This window comes from Botrytis fragariae, assembly GCF_013461495.1.
Source record: "Botrytis fragariae strain BVB16 chromosome Unknown tig00000000, whole genome shotgun sequence".
NCBI lineage: Eukaryota > Fungi > Ascomycota > Leotiomycetes > Helotiales > Sclerotiniaceae > Botrytis > Botrytis fragariae.
The window spans coordinates 967,114-982,414 of record NW_023500986.1 but is presented as its reverse complement, the minus strand read 5'-3'; the positions used below and the strand labels follow the sequence as shown (position 1 = coordinate 982,414).

General features: G+C 42.8%; 6 protein-coding genes across 6 annotated transcripts; 3 read left to right on the top strand and 3 right to left on the bottom strand.

The window, feature by feature from the left end:
• Window positions 1-92: 92 nt before the first annotated feature.
• On the bottom strand, window positions 93-387 carry Bfra_006518 (putative benzoate 4-monooxygenase cytochrome p450 protein; the record flags this gene model as incomplete). The annotated part of the gene is made up of 2 exons (XM_037336888.1): window positions 93-286; window positions 348-387. The coding sequence occupies 2 exons, from the start codon at window positions 385-387 to the stop codon at window positions 93-95; spliced, it is 234 nt and encodes a 77-aa protein (XP_037198254.1).
• An 857-nt stretch (window positions 388-1,244) lies between these two features.
• Window positions 1,245-2,631, top strand: Bfra_006517 (putative fad binding domain protein; the record flags this gene model as incomplete). Its single annotated transcript, XM_037336887.1, has 4 exons — window positions 1,245-1,274; window positions 1,329-1,388; window positions 1,421-1,983; window positions 2,037-2,631. 4 exons carry the CDS (start codon window positions 1,245-1,247, stop codon window positions 2,629-2,631), a joined length of 1,248 nt encoding a protein of 415 aa, XP_037198253.1.
• A 1,456-nt stretch (window positions 2,632-4,087) lies between these two features.
• Bfra_006516 (uncharacterized protein) lies at window positions 4,088-5,357 on the bottom strand (the record flags this gene model as incomplete). The annotated part of the gene is made up of 2 exons (XM_037336886.1): window positions 4,088-5,168; window positions 5,233-5,357. The coding sequence occupies 2 exons, from the start codon at window positions 5,355-5,357 to the stop codon at window positions 4,088-4,090; spliced, it is 1,206 nt and encodes a 401-aa protein (XP_037198252.1).
• Window positions 5,358-6,861: 1,504 nt separating this feature from the next.
• Window positions 6,862-8,242, top strand: Bfra_006515 (putative formate dehydrogenase protein; the record flags this gene model as incomplete). The annotated part of the gene is made up of 3 exons (XM_037336885.1): window positions 6,862-7,554; window positions 7,593-7,924; window positions 7,975-8,242. The coding sequence occupies 3 exons, from the start codon at window positions 6,862-6,864 to the stop codon at window positions 8,240-8,242; spliced, it is 1,293 nt and encodes a 430-aa protein (XP_037198251.1).
• A 971-nt stretch (window positions 8,243-9,213) lies between these two features.
• Bfra_006514 (uncharacterized protein) lies at window positions 9,214-10,390 on the top strand (the record flags this gene model as incomplete). The annotated part of the gene is made up of 3 exons (XM_037336884.1): window positions 9,214-9,308; window positions 9,395-9,916; window positions 9,985-10,390. 3 exons carry the CDS (start codon window positions 9,214-9,216, stop codon window positions 10,388-10,390), a joined length of 1,023 nt encoding a protein of 340 aa, XP_037198250.1.
• A 711-nt stretch (window positions 10,391-11,101) lies between these two features.
• Window positions 11,102-11,929, bottom strand: Bfra_006513 (uncharacterized protein; the record flags this gene model as incomplete). The annotated part of the gene is made up of 1 exon (XM_037336883.1): window positions 11,102-11,929. The coding sequence occupies one exon, from the start codon at window positions 11,927-11,929 to the stop codon at window positions 11,102-11,104; it is 828 nt and encodes a 275-aa protein (XP_037198249.1).
• Window positions 11,930-15,301: the final 3,372 nt, after the last annotated feature.

Below are 15,301 nucleotides of genomic sequence, written 5' to 3'. Positions count from 1 at the left end.
TGGGCTTAAAGTGGCGCAATATAATAAAATTGTGGTATCAGAGCAGATGTTCTTACATGCCCTCGCCCATAAATTCTTTCCCGCTACATGTCTTACTTGAATGCCCTTGGGATGAAACAGATGTCCAGCTCTCCAGCATGTTGGTTGAATTGATCTTTCATATCTCTACACACAGCAAGGTCATCCTCATTTGGTTCAAAACTGATATCATATCTCGTCATAAATGTGGCGATAACATTACGCAGCTGCATGAGGGACAAATTCTTGTCAATATAGCTGAGGTGTTCTACTTTAATTCAAGGTTAGCCAAATCTTGATATTTTTGAGATAAGAGATCTTCAACATACCCGTCAAGAATGGCGAAAGCCCTGATTTATCCTTTACCATTTTTGGGGGCGAGTACCACCTCTCGGGTATGAAGTCTAATGGTTGCTCGCATGAGTTTTGCACTATGTATGTGTGGTAAATTTTTGAGTCTTTGCAGTGGAAACAAATGTATTTACATCTCCCAAGGACATATCGTGGAATGCAAACTTTGGCATTTCCTGGTACATGGGTATCGGCTATGGTTGCTTTCTTCAATGGGGTTTCTTTGAGGCCAACTGTTGGTAGAGCTGGATGTAGACGCTGGGCTTCGTTAATGGTAGCATTAAGGTGGTGTACCACGCAAGAAGTATTTTCGATTGAAGATGTGCTGCGATATGCTGCTGAGAGGCGGGAAGAGGCTTGCTACCTTTTGCTTTATATATCAAGCATAGCACTATTACTCAGAATCTCAATTTCGAACTTCATTTCTGGAACATGTTTCCCTTTTATCTTTGGGATGAATTGATTGGTGTAATGTTGGTATGACTCAATCATAGTACGTCTTGTCATGGACACGACTTACTGTGAGTGCTCGAGGAAGCATTCGGTTATCACACCACTAGACGCACTCTCATCATCTTAAGTGTAGGGATGCATACAAAGAGATGCCGATAACCGATCGGCCATTTCTCAATCTGGTCGAATAGCCGTCTGATGCAAACCACCTCGGGACGTATCGTCAGAAAATCTGCGTGTCGGTTGGGAAGATTCACTGAAAACCAACATTGTATGTTGTGCCTCATACCTGTCTACAGATCCACATACCTGTTTTCCACACGTTGTTAATCTTTTCTTCTCTTGCCCTGACTGATTTGATCAATTCGGTGCAATTCTATCACACGGCACTCTCGCCATCAAAAGAATTGAACTTTGCGAAAATGGCTGAGAATCCTTTAAGCGTCGTGATTGTGAGGAAATAACTCGGAATGTGATTCAAATGCTGACGAATGTCATTCAAACAGGTTGGAGGTTCCCTCACTGCTCTATTCCATGGAATCGTGCTTCGAAGACTTGGACATAATGTTCGAATCCTCGAACGCAATCCCCTTCTCAGCAAATGAGTCTTGGAGCCGGTATAGCTGCCATGGAACACGTCCAAGCCTTCATTGAGAAATATGACGAGACAAAGACACCATACTCTGTAACGAGTCCAAATGTCCAATATCTCGATCAAAATGTCAAAGTCAAAAGCACGTGGAATATCTCCATTGCAATGACCAGCTGGAAGATTCTATATAACGTCATGAGAGCTAATTTCGACGGTTTGACAAGTGACATTTGTGCTCAACCTCCCAAGCTAACGGGGCGGCGGGGGGCGGCTATCTATGAACACGGGAAGGAAGTGACTGAAGTCGAATACAATGATGGGCTAGTCACTGTCAAATGCCGTGATACGGGAACTGAAATATACGAAACAGTTCACGCTGATCTCGTCCTTGTAGCTGATGGATCTTCTTCAAAAGTACGCCAGGCTTTGCAACCAAATCTAAAGCATAGTTATGCGGGGTATGTTGCCTGGAGAGGAACTGCGCCTGAACGTGAGATTTCTGAAAAAACCAAAGCAACATTCGCGTGCAAGACGACGTTCTTTGCGTACAAGCGCGGCTACATTGTTCTGTACGTGCTTCATTCAAATGCCTGTATCCAAAATCTAATCGTGTGCTACTCAGTTATACTATCCCCGGTGAAGATGGAAATACTTCCCCTGGCCACCGACAACTCAATTGGGTCTGGTACAATCAACATCCTGAGAGCTCACAGGAGTACATTGACGTGATGACGGATATTGATGGGCATAGGCACCGTACTACCTTACCCATTGGAAAGGTAGACCCCCAAAAATGGGAGCGTCAGAAAGCTCTCGCCCTTGGTATCCTCCCTGAGTCTTTTGCCGAAATGGTCCAAAAGACCACCAAACCATTCATCTCCGCCGTCAACGATCGCGAAATCGCCAAACCTTCCATGTTTGATAGAAAATTACTTTTCGTGGGTGATTCGCTTGCGACATTTCGTCCGCATGTGGCTTCGAGTACTAATCAGGCGGCGCTGAATGCACAGCTGCTGGAACAGTTGATGAGGGGGGAGATTAGCTCTGAGGAATGGGAGGCTAAGGTTCTCGCTTTTGCAAATTTTACGAAAGTGAGGAGTGAACTTTGGGGGGCTTATTATGTATTTGGGATTGCGACGCCAATTTTTGTGTCGACGTTCTTTCGTTATTGGAAAACGGTTGTTGTGCAAGCTTTCTGGAGGCGTATTTACGGTTAGACTTTTAATAGCTCAATAGATGGCGAATTTGATTTCGTTGGTTGGAAATCCTCGTCACTCATGTGCTGGATGTTTTGTGTGTGGATTTTGATTAGTGGAACTTTCTTTCTACTTAACGGTTTATGATATTTTAAAATTCATATTCCATTTTATTCATTGCAAACGACAGGACAAATGACCTTGGATAATTTTCCGCCTTTCTTTGAAGATGAGAGCCTTGTCAGAAGATAAGACCTCAAGCTTCGAATTACGTACTACGAGATGATGTGCAGACGTAGATTGTGCTATCCTGTGAGGATATTTGTGAGATATTTGGAGGTGGGGTGGTGAGAAATGAAGATTGAGAGGAGGCTGGGATGAAATAAGGATGATGAGATGGAAACGCTTTGGTATAGAGGAGCCACTTAGATGGAGTTTGTTCATGTGCATGAAATGTACTACCTTTCAAAATGTGTTCCTAAGTATAAATTGATACATAGGTATCGGCACCAATAATTTAAACTCAAATCTAGGCTGGAATATGCAGAGTATTTAAATATCCAACTTAGTGTTGAGTTGCTCATTCTGAAGCGTTATTTCCAAAGTATTTGATTATTCATTTTTGTTCACAGTGACATTATATCCCGAACATCTAACAGTCCAATCTCAAACCTCAGATTTCAAATTCCAACAATGTAAAGTAATAATGTTACGATGAATACAACCTACCTATTTCATCTCACTCACCATATTGGGAACTCAACTACCCATCCAAAAATAGAAATCTAATCCCCCTTTCACAATCCCATCTCAATAAACCATATCGCCTGTCTGCCCTACCCCTACCCCTACCTCGAAAACCAACATCCTTCAAACCTCAACCTCAAATGCGGCGTCCGGGGTGTAGCATCCATCCCTAGAGTAACATCGGCATCGAAGGAAGAATCTCGCTACACCGCGCCACCCGAATTATGGCTGAGACGTTGATTCTTACTGTATGTAAGGGAGGAAAGAAACAGAGCTACTGGTGAGTCTGGAGTGACATTCGCATGTAAGGAATAGGTAGCTGGGTATGCTTTTTGTGTGTGTGTTGGGCTTAGAGATAAGGGAGAAGTTTTCTAGGTGAGGGGGTTTTGCGAGGGATTTTTCGTGTATTTGAAATACCCACGTCTTAAAAAGATGGCACGAAATGATCGTCCTGGAAAGGGTATGAAACCGACGCCATTCTCATTCTAAATAGATAGATACATAATCTCATGGATATCATATCCGCCCAATCCGATCTTTGCCCTAGCTTCAGCTCCACTTTCGGAAAAAGCAAAATGATTCATGATGTGTAGACCATGTATATGTCATGTTACCCAGCCCCATATTCTATATCCCATCCCAACTCACGACGCGCCAGTAAACATGTGGAGAAAATAATGTTGAAGTAAAGGTTGATGAAAAAGTATCGTGAAGGAATTTCCTACTCGCGTTACCAAGGTACTAAACCTGGTGGTAACATGGGATATTCCACTCCCTCAATGATTTCCACATTCTCATCTACCTGATCGACACCCTCTTGCCCCATATCCCATCGTTTCCAATTCGAATTGCAATCCCCTGGAACATATTTGGCGGCGTCCATTTTGAAAATCATCTTTACCTCAGGACAATAATCCCAAATATGTTTTCTCTTTTCGGGTGTTCCCCAAATCCCAGCATGAAGTGTGACTCCACTCCCACCAGTATGATAACCCATCGGTTCATAAAATCCATCTCTCCAATCATCAACTCCCTTAATCAGCCCACCAACTTTTGTCCCATCATTGCCTTTCCCCTTGTTTTTCTCGGCAGCAACTCGCTCTCCTTGTCCACTGTACATTTCTCCCGAGAATGTGAGTGAAGTCGTTCCATTTGCAAGTTTGGCCCCAGGTCGATGCCCCAATCGATCGGTAAGCCACACATCTTCTGCCTCTGAGTCATCTACCCGTACTTGATTACGGAGAACATCAACAATGGCGCTCACGCGTCTTAAACTCAACCCTCCATTTCCTCCAAACTTCCCGTTAGGATTCCAGGGAGCTCCTACCCAATCGTAATCCAGCCAGTTGTTAAGACTTTGTCTACTATTTGCACAGAGCATACTGTCTGTCTGAAAAACAAGTAACCACTCTGCAGGTTGTAGAACAGTCTCATAGAGCCATAGATTCGTCAGGAATCTGCTGACTTCTTCCTGGGATCCGGTGGACATGTTGGCGGGAATATACGTCAGGTCGAGTTTTCCCGATTTGACATGCTGGCGAATTGCCCGGCTGGTATTCATAAGCGCGACGGATTCAAGACTGCCCATAAAGCGGAAACGCCAATCGGGAGGTACGACTGACATGAAATGTAACACGAGAGGAGAAAGAATTGGATTGACGCGATTTTCAATCAGAAGTGCTACTTTGGATTGATTGAACTGGGAGGGTCCCGGTGCACCATAGTCAAGAGTTACTTTGGGGATCGTGGGTAGTGAGGGGAGTGAGGGACGTTCTGGTATCGACGGTTTAAAAAGCAGAACGGAAAGAATACTTGATTAAGAACATGGTGTTAGTACATTGCATGTGTTTAAAACAATATGTGGGCTTTACTTACAAAAATAAAAATACACCACCAACAACCCGCAGCCGTCTCGTGGTTTTCGACCATGCGACCACCATAGTTGAAGATGTGATGGCCCATATATCCTCCACAGTCATCCCACCATTTGGCGACGACATGATTGTGATTTTTGATATCGATTTTGCCGCAATGGGCTCAGAAAGCTCTTAGCTCCAGACAGGTATCAACTTGGAGGACCGAGAACTGAGCAATTCGATCATATACAAATTGATAACTGGCGAATAGTGAAATCCAATGTTATACACGAATTCCTGTAGGACAAAAAGTGTCAAATCATAGCGATAAGAAATTCATCATTAGCATGACGCGGCCTGCAGTTTTAAATTTTGAACGTGATGTTGTGAATGGATAAGAAGCATTTTGAAAGGAGCGGATACTACCATACATTCAAGGGTTCTTTGCTAGTACGGAGTAACATGGAGGAAAAGGGATCTACATACATTATTGTATCAATAAATAAAGACTGAAAAGCGTGGGATGGCAGAGTTGGTATCTTGATAGTGTCCTAGCTTCGGCTTAGGTGGAACAAGAATTAATTAGTAGATCGTCCGGTAAATATTATATGCATAGTGGCACTTAATAACCCGCTAGTGAGGGAAATATCCATCTAACGCATATCATCGTATCTAGTCACCCTATGGAACGATAGAACTGATTGCGTATGTTCGATTCTATTTTATCCTTGTAATCCCACACGCTTTTAGGTACCCTATCAAACCGGGAAATCACAAGCAGGGCTCATTCTTCCTTCCTTTCTTTTCTTGTCTTTTCCTATCAAATCGATCATATCCGATCATACATCCTTTCGGAATTGACGTCTCGTTCCGGTCATATGTTTGTGATAAAGGCTGACTGTGTCCTCTCCTTCCTTCGTGGCTTATTCGCCCGGTCAAGAAATCAGCTCGTTTGAGATGTGCTGAGATATGATGCGGGATGAAATGAGGGGGAGATGGATGTGGTCGATCTCCCTGGCTTGATGTTTTTGTGGCATATAGAATTCCGAAGCAGGGCTGATTTTGAATGCCACGACCATCTGCTTGCAGGATTCAACTACTGATGTTTGTTTTCGGAAATTATAATTTCCACGATGTCTTATGAAATGCCTGGTCTTTGAGTCGTAAGGGAAACGGCTTGTTGGCGACATCGATTTTAGGAAAAAGGATGTTGTGAAAGTTGATGAGTATCTCCTTGCACTATCGAGATTTCTATGCTATACGCCTTTATCAAAGTATGAAAGATGGCTTTTTGGATATCAGTTCTGCCCTGAGAATGCCTCATTAGAACCAAGGAGAAAAGCAAGAACTCGTGACGATCGTTCTCATACATATTTTCTCATCTTGCCGAAAGCATGTGAGACCTCATTAATTATTTTTTGACATGTCCTCTCTCATAACCAAGCCTTTTCTTGCAAGTGCAGAAGAGTATCCTTTTCAGCGTCAATTGGGCTTTCATAGCTTGTCAATTACATTTTAGAGGTCATACATATCCGACTCGATGCTTCGGCAGACTTCTTAGAACTGTTTGTAGAAGGATACATTCATTGGTATTTTGAGAAATTCTTCCATCAAAACCTCTTCAGATACGAGGGCAGTGTCACAGGTGATGTCGGTCGATATACAGCAACGTCAAGCTCGGAATATCGGATTTGGGGCTTTTATCCTCCTCATAATTATTTGGACAGTCAAACTCTCCAGTCCGAACCACGATGCCATCAACTTTTATTCGAATCACACGAAAAGTCTTAACTCATCCAAACTAGCATTTTCCCTTCCAAATTTGTTCTCTGGGGACAATTCAAATGCTACAACACAAGCGAATCTTGTAACGGATGAATTTGGAGATTACTTCAACGGAACAATTTTCAATAAAGTGGCGGTGATAATAGAAGATAGCTATCGTCCCGATGTTATACCTCTAGTCCTGCACTTTGGCAGTGTCCTCGGTCCAACATGGCCCATACTTATATATACTTCAATCGAAGACGTTGCTCGGTTTTCCACCTCTGCGGCACTCTCGCGATACCTTAAACAAGGTCTCATTCAAATTCGAAATCTCCCACAAACCGTTCTTTTCACAGACCTCAAAGCAAGAAACAAATTCATGACAGATACATGGTTATGGGAGAACCTCGCACCGGCAGAGCACATCCTACTTTTTGATAGCGATAGTATGTTGTGTTCTAATGCTGCAACGAGCGTGGATGATTTCTTTGCTTATGACTTGGTTGGAACGCCTGTCAAGGATAAGGGTCATAGGGGAGGATTGAGCATGAGGAAAAGGAGTAGCATGTTGAGGGTTTTAGAGAATTGGGACTTTGCTGACGATATGAAGAGGATAGAGGACGAGAAGAAAAGAAAAGAAGAGAAAAAAAGAAGGAGGAAGAGCAGAAGAAAAAGGAAGAAGCTCAGAAGAAGAAATCGGAGGAAGAAAAGAAGAAGAAAATGGACCAGGAAATCAAGAAGAAGCTGGAAGACGAGAGAAATAAATCAGAGGTGGAAAATCAAGAGGTCACCAAGAAAGAAGAGAAAGGCAAGCAAGTTGATAAGGAAGCGCAGGTGAACGGAAATCGAAAGGAGAATGTGAAGCAGAACAGCAAGAGAGAGAAGAAGGAGGAAGAGGAAGAACCAGAGGAAGAATTGGCAGAAGATCGATGGTATCAAGAAAAGTATGACAAGATTCTTCCATTCATATACACTCACTAATGATATATTCCAGATTACGGAAGCTACAAGGCGACGAAGAAAATATTGGCATTGATCCAGAAGAAGATGGCGCAGTCAATATGCCCACCGAAGAAGTCACACGTACATTCAGTGTTGAATCAATCGACTACCCACACCCATTGGGACTACATCGCGTACACAAGTGGAAAGAGGACCAGATGGATAAATTACTTGATTGGTGTCCGGAATATAGATTATGTTCTGTATCGCATCACGGGAAGGAGTTTCCAACTTTTGCAAATGGAGGAGTGGGATGGTAATATGGGATGGCATGAGTGGTAAATAAGGATAGGGGTTCGGCTATTTCATGTCAAAAGGGTCTTTATTGTAGATGACATGGAGTCACTGGTGCTTAGATAGACTAATTAGTAGTTTCAATTATTTGTGATTTTTCTTCCAAGTTTTGCATAACCTTATGATCGTTGTTGCTACTTGTCTCTTAGACTTCCACCGCACTATCGCTATTGACTGTTAAAAGAAATTCTTCACAGTGGCGGGAAGCCAAAGGTCTAAATGAAGGGGCTTCCCACATTCCTCATAATAGCCATCATGTCTTGCAAGCAACCCCCCACAGGAACTCTCCGGAAAATGATATCTTTTCTTACCCACACCACCGGAGCTAGCAATCCCAATGAATATATTATTTCCCAATTGAGAATATGGTGGCTATGTACCTATATACCTAGAATATGTATTTATATCTTCAAAAAGAACAATCAACAGTTGAGATATATTTCCCATCATAGATTTTGGTAGTGTCCTAAATCTCCATCATAAAGATGCACGCAGGGATTGTAGATGTCGGGATCAGTATGAACACCGACCCAAGCCAGCAAGAGCATAGATAATAAATATTGGGGCATATCAGAACACGCCCTCCATAATATTAAATACCCCAACCACGTTTTAAATCTCTTGGCTGGGGAGAATCGTAATCCAGCTTCCTGTCTTCTCGTCCCATATCACATCATATCTCTTCCATTGAGTCTCCTTCTTTTGGTATATGAATCTACCGTGTCTGGATTGGAAGAGGCGTCATCATGCACATCCATGTAAGGTGGCAGGTCGAATCAATTTCTCCATTCTAATCCGGTTGCAATTCTTATGTCTTGATCTTTGGGGAGTTTCTCGTTTCTGTATTACTATTGCGGAAAACGAATTGGGTTTTTGACATTCACTTTTTTTGAATTTACTGAAGCTGTATTTCCTCTTCTTGTTGCTGTGCGAAATAATGTCGTCGTCGCCCTCTCGGTCTAGTCCTTTGGGTAATGGAGTACTGGTAATTAATAAAACCAGAATTCTGTTACTGGTAGCACTGATAGCAACGTAAGTCTTGCGCCCAATTTAGCCCTGTCTGCAGAGCCAAACATACTCCGCAGACCAGAGAACAAATTCTAATTCTTCATATCTAGATGGTGGATAGCACATTTCCTCCCACGCTATCGACCAGTTGTCGAAGGACACATCAAAAACCAATTATCATCTGCCGCCGAGAAGATCCCCGCCATCAAAGTAGACTGGTATCCCAACCATGACCCGCGCGCGCAATTCAATGCCTCCAAAGTTGCGCTTCTCATCGAAGGCAGAACTATTCCTCACCTCGTCCCGCAAATCCTACATATGATTTCTGTTGTGCCACCGGATTGGCGTTTTGTGTTTATCGGCACGAATAAGAGTGTCGAAGTTGTATCCCGCAGTTTCGCAACACAATATCATAAGGCTAATGGAAAGCTCGATTTGATTGTTCTTCCAAAGCCGTGGAAGGTGGATAGTAAGGAGGATATTTTTAGGGTGCTTACGGACATTCGATTCTATGATGAATTTATGCCGGAGGTCGAATGGTTGCTCAAATATGAGTCGGATAGTATTATGTGTGGAAATTCGGAAGAAAGTCTGAATGATTGGCTAGACTATGATTGGGCTGGCGCTCCTAGGTGAGAGATACTTTGCTCTCAAGCAATCTACTACCATTCAGGGAACGAAAATTAACACATTCGTATAGAATCGCCGGTGATCACTTCGCAGGCAATGGTGGGCTTTCATTCCGAAGAATTTCCACTGTGAAAAGGATACTCGGATTCCAATCCCGAATTAACGATACGGCCCCCGAAGATGAGTGGTATGGGAAACGTATCACGGTATTGCCAGGAGCACGAGTAGCCAGCGGTGAAAAGGAAGATCATTTCTCGGTCGAAGACAGATATCATGAGAGGCCTATGGGATTTCATGTACGAGATGGAGGGAAGGTGCTTCCGGAGGATGTCTGGAGAGACCCTGATCAGAGGAAGAAGATTTTCGAGTATTGTCCCGAGTTGGCGATGATAATGCCAATGAAGTTGGAGAGGCAGAGATGCCCAGGCGACAATCGGAAAGGCGAGCTTGTGAAGGACAAGAAAGATGGACAATGAAGTTGAATAGAACTAGAAAGAACCGACTAATCAACATGGCGAGAAACATGGGGTATGGTGTACGGAATTATAGATTTATGTGTTATATTAGCGAAGGATGCATCATGAATACATGATCGGCAGGGAGATATGGACGATGACATACCTCTACGGAAGTATATGGAGATTGGCGTTTGGAAATATTAGGATCTGGCTATTTCGGTTGGCGTACTAGTGGATGTATATCATAGAAATTCGGCTTGTTCAATTAAACCATTTTCTTTAAAGGGTCCATAGCTACCCTGAATCACATAACATCGGTTTCAATGATATTTCACATAAGCTTGCACGTCCACGACTAGTTATTTCGCTACACCTTTGCTCCAAGTGGAAGTTTTGGTTCTGTTCTATATAAAAGGCACTCACTCTGCAGATCAAAGGCAATTTGTCAAATAAGAGAAATTTCAACCATCTATTTTTACTTTTGTTTTCCGTCGGGTACTGATTCCCCTATCCCGATACAATGGAAATCTAACTATATCTACAAGCCGTATCTCTTTCCACTTTTCGAATCTTGCGATTCGTACCCAGTGGTATGAGCACAAGTCTAGTCTAAATCTATATATGATGTAATCTATGTCATGGTAACGTTGATCCCAAAAAAACCCCCAGCAAAAACTTTTGTAAAAGAAAATATGAAAAAGAACACTGCTCAGAAAGAAACTCGACAGCTTAGAAGCTCTCCAAAATCATCCTTGCCGCAACTTCAATTTCTCTTCTGCCCCCAGTAACACTAACCACCTTCCCGTAATCGCTTCTACCAAAATGAAAAGCACATTCTGTTCCCTTTCCAATCTTTCTTAATCTCCTCTCGTGGTCCTTCACCAAAGCTATCCACTCATACTCATTAATCACCACCTGCATCGTTCTCCAACTTCCATTCCTAATCAACTCAGCTGGCTCTCTAAATCTCAAGTACTTGGTCGCCCACTGTCGGACATTTTTTCTTGCCCACGCAAAAGCATCTAAATCATATTCCCATCCCTTGCCAAGCGGTATATAATGAATCTTCGCTTTCTGGGACTCGCGTGTTTCCCGCTCCGCTTCATCACGTAACGAAGCCAAGATCTCCATATCCCCATGATCAAAACAAATAATCATATCCTTAGTCCCGAAATCCTCGCGATTGATTCCCCTCATCTCTCTCGTTCCTACGCGCGCTAAGATGGCGCGCTTTTCGGAACTATCACATGCTTTGGATTGTTGGAATGCGTGGAGAGAATTGTTGCTTCGATCTTCCTGCTTCGGTCTGCGGAGCTCATGCCGGAGAAGTGAACGATGATTTTTGCTAAAATCGGTGGCGAGATAGAGTCCCGCGGATGAAATGTCGTTGAATATCCAGCGGCGGTCTGGGGAACAGTTGGCTTGCCAGAGACGTAGACATTCGAGGTAGGCTTGTACGAAAACGCCGCGGCCGTCGTTGTAGTCGTCAACACAGAGGATGCGGGCGCCGGTGGAAGGGGCCACGACGATGTGGGGAGATCGAGACTCGAATTTCATGGAATTATTTGAGTGTGGGTGGTCAAGCGTTGAAAAGTTTCGATTCCCGATCTTGTGACTTGAGGATTATTTTATTATGAAATTAATTATTCTTTTCCTTTCTTACTTGCTAAACTTCAGAAATAAAATGAAAGAATGAATGCTCGTCTCCCACGAATGAATGTGCGTTCGCTACAGTGTCCAAACGAATGTACAACACTACGATCTTCAAAAGAGCTTTTATAAAATGTGACGACTTTCCCCCTCTCTATATGCTCAGCACGAATCTACCGATTTACGTCTCAATCTGGAATATCAGAAATTTTTCATACAATAAAGTTTCTAGGTACGTGCAGACCCAGCCACAACAGGCTTTGAGAAAGGCTGCCCAAGAACATGGGACTCAAATATCGTGAACCACTCACGCGTCGCCCTCTCCGGAGAATTATACGATGAAAATCTCGCGGGTGGCCATAGCTCCTCAGCTTTTTTTCGCGGCGGTGATTAAAATAAGAATAAAAATATTTCCCCTGGTAAAAATTGATGTGGAATCATGTTTTCCAGTTACCTCCTACCTTGAGAGAAGTTTTCTCGAAGTGCATCCCCAGCAAACAGTGGAGAAAATGCGGTCTGTAGTTCGGTCATTGATTTGCTCGCCACTTTTCATGCCTGGAACATATCTGAATTAGGAATGTTGTCACGATGGTTGGTGGTTCGTTACTTCTGGAATACTACACCGTAGTGAAAGATGGCTTTATTCTCCGAGTGGAGAGGGAGGGGTGTTACCTTTTTATGCTTGTTTCTTGTGAGTAACGGGCACTGGCGAGTTTTGCGTATATTTCCTTCTTTGTGAAGCTGGTGAGAAGGATATCGAGGCTTGTGATTGTTTACAGGGCATGCATCTGTGGATTCTATGCTATGACATATTTGTCTATTTACGTTGAACACTGGTAATATTGTTCGCGAGATGAGTCTATGTGGTCCATTTCTCTCAAAATATCCAGAAAATTACTGTTTTCAATCGATTGTTCACAAAAATTATATTCAATATGAATCAGCAGAATTTCATCAAAGTTCTAGACCAAACATATCCATGTACATCATATTGGGCATAAGGCTACTAGGGTAAAGTTTCCTCAGCCCTGTGGATCTATTACTGTGTGTGGACCAAGACAAATTGCGAGGCTAACCGCTGGCTATGAAAGCCTTTGACTTGGCATAACTAGCTCTACCTTAGTCCTTACCCATCATTTGTTTCATAAAAGAGCTCACGCGACCATTTTCCAACGTCTTTCCATTGGTTATCCAAAAAGCATTTGATTAGATTTTAACTCCTGTTCCTGTTCCTTGGTCAGTAGCTGGGCACGCAGTTATCCTATCATATTGTTCTAGTGGAACGTCTGCCGGGGCCCGGCTCGCATGTCCCACTTCTGGACCCCGGAACTCTCGAGTGAAGAAGAGAGCTGGGTACGCACAGATATGACATGGTGGTGGAAATTTTTCATGTCAAAATCTTCAAATATATGGAGTCGGCGCTCTGGAAAATTTCTAGAAGCTTTCGTTCTGGAAAAAATTCTTGGTTTCGGTTTTAATTTAGAAGGGGGATTGGGAGAAGGAAATAGTCGGTGTGAGGAAGAGTTTTCTTGAGGATGCGGGTTGGGATGGTTTGAGGTTGTTGTTACGAGATATTTTAGGTGTGGATAGATGGAGGACTTGGTGCATTGGGGCTGTACTACCTGTATGCCTGAGATGCAAGATGAAATGGGGATAGACATTTGAGTGAGCTGCTTATACTCTATGCTCAGGATGCCTTGCTGCGGCTCAAAGAGAAGGGAAGTGGAGACTACCTAAGCTGAATCATGTGTCGTAGCTTGTGAGTTCACCCTCAACGTTGAGAGAAGATTAGAAATCTATTCTTACATGGGATGAATGCGAGGTGCATCGTCTTTACGAGCTGGTATTTACTAACATATCATGTGGTTTTTGAATTGCTTTATTGCTACTCGAAATCTTCATTCATACTAGAGTACTGTAGTATTATCGACATTAATTTTTATATCCCTTGACCAGCAGTGAACTGTTGTAAAACTGCCCCCTCACACCAAAACCCAACATCATCTCCTTCATCTCTCCATCTATCTGTAGAAAGACGATTCTCCAGTCATGCCTTCTCCAAGAATTCCGCCCCAACTTCATCTTCCCACTCTAAAACATCCCCAAATTTTTCTTCCCCCCCAAGCATAACAAAACTTTCAATCTACAGAAATCCTAACCCACAGAGTCACATCTACATATCAATACCTGAACAGGAGACTCACTTCCCGCTTTTCGATTGGAAGTGGAGCTTATATGCAGGAACGAGCGGGTGACTACAACATGATAGTTTAATGAATTGGAAGTCATTTTTCTTTTTTCTGTTTGGAGGCTGGCTTTGATATAGGAATCTTATTTGCAGTATGAATTGTAAGTGGGAATTTCAGAACTCGGGTGCAGGTAGCTGCAATCCTTGGAAACCTTATTCGAATTATGAATGATAATGAAAGAGCCATACTGTAATACTGAGTCAAAAGCTAATTATCCTATCTACACCATCTAGCTTTCTTTCTCTATCAGTATATAATCCGCACTCTTAACAAACATAGACAGAATGCCAGCGGAACAACCATTCGCAGTTTCCAGAAGATTCAAGTAATCATTCAGATATGAATCATACAACTCACCTCACATTCTCGAAATCCGATGCTTTACCATATACAGTCACCACTAAAGGTGTTTGCCACGATGACTGATGGACTGACTGAATTACCTTACTTGCAAGATAAACGTAACAAGATACTCAAATATCACAATATTCCATGCGTCGAAGATCCGTCTTTGCTACCAGAAATTTCAACTCTAATTTTGAATCACTAGCTCCTTTATTCATAGGTATTCAGAATCCAACATACAGAGAAAGAAAAAGAGCCTCTCACATCTCACCAAAAATGTCTCAATCCCCATACCCATCCACCAAATCTACATCTCATCGAACCTCCAACGCTCCATCTGTTTTCAGACAATCTCCCCGATAGATCAACCACATACACACAAACTCCCTCACACCCAAACAAACTCCGAGAAGGAAAATTCTTCCCTGAGATAGCTTTATATAAAGTAATACATACCTGCCTTACTAAATTTGTATTATGGGGTGTCAAGGATGGTTGTACCCAGACCAAATGTGTGACGTTTAGATAAATGGATTGATGGTCTAGAACGTGGAACTATATCTCAATAATCGCTCGCTAGAGTTGGCCACCAGCGAGGCGATACACAGTATGCGAATGTCAAAAAATGGAGTAGTAAGTGTGGCTGGGGTGGATAACAGGTTGAGGAATGAAAAGCTTGCTGGGA